This window comes from Protomyctophum bolini (assembly GCF_963924005.1).
Source record: "Protomyctophum bolini genome assembly, chromosome: 10".
NCBI classification, from domain to species: domain Eukaryota; kingdom Metazoa; phylum Chordata; class Actinopteri; order Myctophiformes; family Myctophidae; genus Protomyctophum; species Protomyctophum bolini.
In genome coordinates, this window is record NC_137871.1 from 45,743,568 (window position 1) to 45,751,067 (window position 7,500).

General features: G+C 42.9%; 1 protein-coding gene across 2 annotated transcripts in view; it reads left to right on the top strand.

Annotated features, from left to right (window-relative positions):
- Positions 1 to 2,454: 2,454 nt before the first annotated feature.
- The window catches only part of tgfbi (transforming growth factor, beta-induced), a 41,349-nt gene continuing 36,303 nt past the window's right edge, over positions 2,455 to 7,500 (top strand). For both annotated transcript variants that reach the window (XR_013964792.1, XM_080774604.1), the window contains exons 1-2: positions 2,455 to 2,680; positions 5,685 to 5,783. Coding sequence is in view for 1 of the 2 variants with exons in the window: in XM_080774604.1 (XP_080630730.1) it covers positions 2,550 to 2,680; positions 5,685 to 5,783 (230 nt within the window). In the remaining variant the exon portion in view is untranslated. The remainder of the gene's footprint in view (positions 2,681 to 5,684; positions 5,784 to 7,500) is intronic.

A 7,500-nucleotide genomic window follows, 5' to 3' on the forward strand; every position in this document is an offset into this window, starting at 1 on the left:
ATGACTGCCTGCCTAAATATGTCCCAAACCTTCCTACCTTCATGACTGTCTGTCTAAATATGTCCCAAACCTTCTACCTACATGACTGCCTGTCTAAATATGTCCCTTATGGGTCTGTAACTCTGAGAGTGTACAAATGGAACCAAATGGACCCTTATGGGTCTGTAACTCTGAGAGTGTACAAATGGAACCAAATGGACCGTTATGGGTCTGTAACTCTGAGAGGGTACAAATGTTTAACTATCATTTAGCTGGGGACCCCTGGGGATGCCCTGGGGACCCCCTGGGGACCCCCTAGGGGCCCCTGGGGACCCCCTGGGGACCCCCTGGAGGTCCTCGGACCCCACTTTGAGGACCACTGCCCCACAGCTTTGCGTCCAGTTCATGAGGTCAGGGGTTCATTTGGTTAATGAATGTGTAATCTGTATAATCTAAACCTTTACTCCTCAGCACTGGTATGTCCAGTCTGGGAGGTCACCCAGGGGTCAGCCACTGACCTGTGTGTGTGTGTGTGTGTGTGTGTGTGTGTGTGTGTGTGTGTGTGTGTGTGTGTGAGACTGTGTGTGTGTGGTGTGTGTGTGTGTGTGTGTGTGTGTGTGTGTGTGTGTGTGTGTGTGTGTGTGTGTTAATTTGTACAGATGGTTCCAGTTGTACCCTCTCAGAGTTAACTTTACAGTGGATTTACAACATAAATGGGGTACCAGAGATAGAAATGCCATAGACCTAGAATGCCTGTGATCATTTAATTATACTTCGTAAATGTTCATGTATCATATAGGCATAGAACGGTCTGCTTTAACTTCTGTTCGGGTTCCACATTGGCGGCCTAAATGTGATAAATGCTCCGTTTGTACTCGCCCATTAAATAATTCCAAAGACGTGGAGAGAAAAATGGTCCTCTAGTTTTATATCCATGTGAAAGTTCTGGCACAAAACGCGTATTTAGTGAATTAACTCCACTTTTTCAAGAGATGCACCCGGACATCTTTCTCTCCGGGCGAGGGGGGGGGGGGGGGGGGGGGCGGAACAATCGATGAACTGATTTTACAAATACGTCTGTGTTTACCGCAGACGTCTTCACCAATATTGACCAGCTGGGAAACACAAAAGTTTGCAGTCACACAATTGGCAGGTGGTGTGATTAATTACCCAGCACCTATCGCAAAGCACCTGCCAATTGTGTGACCGCAAACTTTTGGGTATATACATACTGTATACATACAGCAGGGTATATACATTTGGCTCTATACATTGGATTACTGTAACTCAAGTAAAGTACAAATACCTCAAATACCTCAACATTGTACTTAAGTATATATAGAGTACTGGCCAGATGCTCCCTGCAATGTACTGTTTGGCACTAACAAAGTGCTTATAGTTACTTTCCACCACTGATTACAACCCACAAAATAGGGCTTTGAGGCCAGCAAAAGGTATTCCTTTGACCTTATCTATACCTTATCTATACCTTATCTATTCTCCTTATCTCTATAGCCCTGCCCCCCCCCATGCCTTCGGCCTGGTGGAGACAATAAATATCTAAATAGTAAATACTAGAATCAAGCAACTTAAAACCGGTCTGTGGTGTTCACATGAGTCTCTGAGTTCACCTATAGCTCTGGCCCATAGCTCTAATGCTCTGGTCCATAGCTCTAATGCTCTGCTCCATAGCTCTAGTGGGGGGGCTCAGAGTGCGTCCACTAAGGAAAGTAGTCTTTCTAATGACACAACTAGCCTTTGTTTTGGTGAGTAGCAAAAACGTTATTTTTATTTACGCTAAAGAGGAGAGGCTGGCCTGCATTCATGCGAGCGGCGGAAGTTGAGAGTAACACAGCTCTAATGCAATTAACGCATTAGAGCTATGGACCAGAGCATTAGAGCTATTGACCAGAGGGCATTAGAGCTATGGACCAGAGGGCATTAGAGCTATGGACCAGAGCATTAGAGCTATGGACCAGAGCATTAGAGCTATGGACCAGAGCATTAGAGCTATGGACCAGAGCATTAGAGCTATGGACCAGAGCTATGGAGCAGAGCATTAGAGCTATGGACCAGAGCTAGAGGTCACCATGCAAAGCTTCAGAACGGGTTGGAAAGTGAAATAACTAGCTATAAAATAATAGAAGGAGACAAATTGACATTGATGTCGTCTCTGTGTTGAGTTATGCTTTTATTGTGAAAGGAACGCATTATGAAAACTGTTAATAAATAGTTCCTCCCCTCCCCTCCCCTCCCCTCCCCTCCCCTCCCCTCCTCTCCTCTCCTCTCCCTCCCCTCCCCTCCCCTCCTCTCCTCTCCTCTCTCCCCTCCCCTCCCCTCCCCTCCCCTCCCCTCCCCTCCCCTCCCCTCCCCTCCTCCGCCCTCTCCCCTCCCCTCCCCAGAAACATGGCTCCTCCTCCGGGTTTCCACAGATCCTCCTCTGGGGGTATAAATGCTGCAGACTCTGTGCTCTGGGTCTCCAACACTCCGCTCTGTTGTTGGTTGTAAAGCAGACCGCAGACAGAAGACAGTATAACAGACGGTAACAGGTAACAGACAGTGTAACAGACATGCAGCGGGTCTCCCTCCTCGCCCTGGCCGTGGCCGGCGCCGTGTTCCTCGTCATGGTGACCGTCAGCTCCGCCAAGTCTCCATACCAGGCCGTCCTTCAGCACAGCCGGATCCGAGGCCGGCAGCACGGGTGAGTCTACCGCGCACACACACACACACACACACACACACACACACACACACACACACACACACACACACACACACACACACACACACACACACACACACACACACAGACACGCACACAGAGACACACAGGCGCAGTTTAACAGACAAAGGGCATGCAGCGATCGCCTCGATGATCCGCGCGTAAAAGAAAAAAAAGTTTAGCCACAACATCTGCAAAAGAACAACAACAACAACAACAACAACGAACTGTTACTGTTACTGTTACTCTGCACGCACACACACACACACGCACACACACACACACACACACACACACACACACACGCAGACAAAAGACGCTCCGTGCGTAAAAGTTTAACCATGTATAAGCCAAAGGTTTCTTAATACAAGTTGTAAGTTCCAAACAGCACAATGAGAGGCTCTGATCCATAGCTCTAATGCATAGATTAGAGGCTCTGGTCCATAGCTCTAATGCACAGAGGCTCTGATCCATAGCTCTAATGCAGAGGCTCTGGTCCATAGCTCTAATGCACAGAGGCTCTGGTCCATAGCTCTAATGCACAGAGGCTCTGATCCATAGCTCTAATGCACAGAGGCTCTGGTGTAGCTCTAATGCACAGAGGCTCTGGTCCATAGCTCTAATGCACAGAGGCTCTGGTCCATAGCTCTAATGCAGAGGCTCTGGTCCATAGCTCTAATGCACAGAGGCTCTGATCCATAGCTCTAATGCACAGAGGCTCTGGTCCATAGCTCTAATGCACAGAGGGGCTCTGGTCCATAGCTCTAATGCAGAGGCTCTGGTCCATAGCTCTAATGCACAGAGGCTCTGGTCCATAGCTCTAATGCACAGAGGCTCTGGTCCATAGCTCTATACCCCCCCCCCCCCCCCCAGCTCTAGCATTAGAGCTCTGATCCAGAGCTCTAGCATTAGAGCTATGGAGCAGAGCTCTAGCATTAGAGCTATGGACCAGAGCTCTATAGCATTAGAGCTATGGATCAGAGCTCTAGCATTAGAGCAATGGAGCTCTAGCATTAGAGCTATGGAGCAGAGCTCTAGCATTAGAGCTATGGAGCAGAGCTCTAGCATTAGAGCTATGGAGCAGAGCTCTAGCATTAGAGCTATGGAGCAGAGAGGCTCCACTCTCTCTCATTCAACATGTTTGTATTTGCATAAGAAAACAAAGTACTAAAACCGCAGAGTTCAGCAGAATGCCCCCATTGTTGCACAACTATCAGAATATATTTATTATTTTATTTGTCAAGAATTTATAACAAAAACAAAACATGATGAAAGTTTTGTAATAGGAGGCAGGCCTGCAACACTGTGTGTGTGTGTGTGTGTGTGTGTGTGTGTGTGTGTGCGTGTGCGTGTGCGTGTGCGTGTGCGTGTGTGTGTGGTGTGCGTGTGTGCGTGTGGTGTGTGTGCGTGTGCGTGTGCGTGCGTGTCTCAGTCTGTCACACAGACAAGCTGCTCCTGCGTTAAAGTGGTTTTGATTGATTGATTGATTGAAGTATTTATTAACAGTTTCCTAATGCTGTAGCTCTGGTCCATAGCTCTAATGCTGTAGCTCTGGTCCATAGCTCTAATGCTAGAGCTCTGGTCCATAGCTCTAATGCTATAGAGCTCTGATCCATAGCTCTAATGCTATAGAGCTCTGATCCATAGCTCTAATGCTAGAGCTTTGCTCCATAGCTCTAATGCTATAGAGCTCTGATCCATAGCTCTAATGCTAGAGCTCTGCTCCATAGCTCTAATGCTATAGAGCTCTGGTCCATAGCTCTAATGCTAGAGCTCAGATCCATAGCTCTAATGCTATAGAGCTCTGGACCATAGCTCTAATGCTAGAGCTCTGCTCCATAGCTCTAATGCTAGAGCTCTGGTCCATAGCTCTAATGCTAGAGCTATGGTCCATATAGGCCCTCTATGCATTAGATTGATTGGTGGAAATATGTATTAGTTTGCAGAATTACAGCAACATTTCAATCACAACTCAATACAAAGACTGTTAACTGTGAGTGGACGACACCATAAAGCATTACACTTGTTTACAAGAGGGTCCACCTTGTTCAATTAATCATAACATTTAGAGACGTACAAATAGACACTTTTATATATAGCCAGGAAATGCATCATAGAGGTATAAATGTACTCAGATTATAATGTCTGTCTATTCTGTCTGCTGTATTTATATATTATAATGTAATAATGTGTATATTCTGTCTGCTGTATTTATATATTATAATGTAATAATAATGTGTATATTCTGTCTGCTGTATTTATATATTTTAATGTGTCTATTATGTCTGCTGTATTTATATATTATAATGTAATAATGTGTATATTCTGTCTGCTGTATTTATATATTATAATGTAATAATGTGTATATTCTGTCTGCTGTATTTATATATTATAATGTGTATATTATGTCTGCTGTATTTATATATTATAATGTAATAATGTGTATATTCTGTCTGCTGTATTTATATATTATAATGTGTATATTCTGTCTGCTGTATTTATATATTATAATGTAATAATGTGTATATTCTGTCTGCTGTATTTATATATTATAATGTAATAATGTGTATATTCTGTCTGCTGTATTTATATATTATAATGTAATAATGTGTATATTCTGTCTGCTGTATTTATATATTATAATGTGTCTATTCTGTCTGCTGTATTTATATATTATAATGTGTATATTCTGTCTGCTGTATTTATATATTATAATGTAATAATGTGTATATTCTGTCTGCTGTATTTATATATTATAATGTAATAATGTGTATATTCTGTCTGCTGTATTTATATATTATAATGTGTCTATTCTGTCTGCTGTATTTATATATTATAATGTGTATATTCTGTCTGCTGTATTTATATATTATAATGTAATAATGTGTATATTCTGTCTGCTGTATTTATATATTATAATGTGTATATTCTGTCTGCTGTATTTATATATTATAATGTAATAATAATGTGTATATTCTTTCAGGCCCAACGTCTGTGCGATGCAGAAGATCCAGGGAACTGATAAGAAGTATTTCACCAACTGTAAACAGTGGTACCACCGGAAGATCTGTAGCAAGCCCACGTGAGTTCCCTGATCCCTATCCTATGTATATATACCCTGATCCCTATCCTATGTATATATACCCTGATCCCTATCCTATGTATATATACCCTGATCCCTATCCTATGTACATATACCCTGATCCCTATCCTATGTATATATACCCTGATCCCTATCCTATGTATATATACCCTGATCCCTATCCTATGTATATATACCCTGATCCCTATCCTATGTATATATACCCTGATCCCTATCCTATGTATATATACCCTGATCCCTATCCTATGTACATATACCCTGATCCCTATCCTATGTACATATACCCTGATCCTATCCTATAGGTATACACTATATATATGTGTGTGACTAAATTTGACTGAGAGTTTGGGTTTTTTTCATAATGAAAGCAGGGAATCATAGCTTCAAATTGACATATTGGTTGTTCAGTTTGACCCTCCAGTTTTGGAGATATGGCTTATAGAGTAATGTCTTGCAGAGAAAACAGCGAGTGAGAAAAACAGGCTTGAAAGGTTCACTTCTGTGGACTCTAACATTACACCTATAGTTACATGTTTAAGCATTTATTTCATATTTACATGTCTAACATTACACCTAGCTACATGTTTAAGGATTTATTTCATATTTACATGCCTTCTGTGGTCTCTAACATTACACCTATAGCTACATGTTTAAACATTTATTTCATATTTACATGTCTTCTGTGGTCTCTAACATTACACCTATAGCTACATGTTTAAGCATTTATTTCATATTTACATGTCTTCTGTGGTCTCTAACATTACACCTATAGCTACATGTTTAAGCATTTATTTCATATTTACATGTCGATTTCAGCTCTGACGCTCTAGTATGTGAAGACTCTGCCTGTGATATTAACTTATTAAAAAAAACAAAAAAAGGTTTTCTCCTCTGGCGATGTCAGTCTCTCAGTGAAATCTGGTCACACATATATATATATATATATATATATATATATATATATATATATATATATATATATATATATATATATATACATATATACATGTATATATTACCTTGGTATATAGTATTGATGTGTGTTTTAGCCTAAAAGGTAATTTATGGAGCGCGGATGGAAAGAATGTTCAGCTAGATGGAGGAATGTCTCCCTGGAGGTGCCAGGAGTCACGCACGCACGCACACACACGCACGCACGCACGCACGCACGCACGCATGCACGCACGCACGCACACACGCACGCTCAGGAGTCAGGACCCAAAGACACTGCTTACATAACTTACATAACTGGCTCTCTGGAGACAGACAGACAGACAGACAGACAGACAGGCAGGCAGGCAGACAGACAGACAGACAGACAGACAGACAGACAGACAGACAGACAGACAGACCAAAGGTCATCGGGATCGGGAGTCGAACCCGCGACACTCTGTCAGGTTTAGGATTAGCAGTTTAGGTGGCCGGTACCGCTAGGCTGGCCCGGGCCAACAGACAGACACTTCTAAGCTGCTACAGACAGACAGACAGGCAGGCAGGCAGGCAGGCAGGCAGACAGACAGACAGACAGACAGACAGGCAGGCAGGCAGGCAGGCAGGCAGGCAGACAGACAGACAGACAGACAGACAGACAGACAGACAGACAGACAGACAGACAGACAGACAGACAGACAGACAGACAGACAGGCAGACAGACAGACAGGCAGAAATGTGAGAGTTTGAGGGTCTTGAAAAGTTT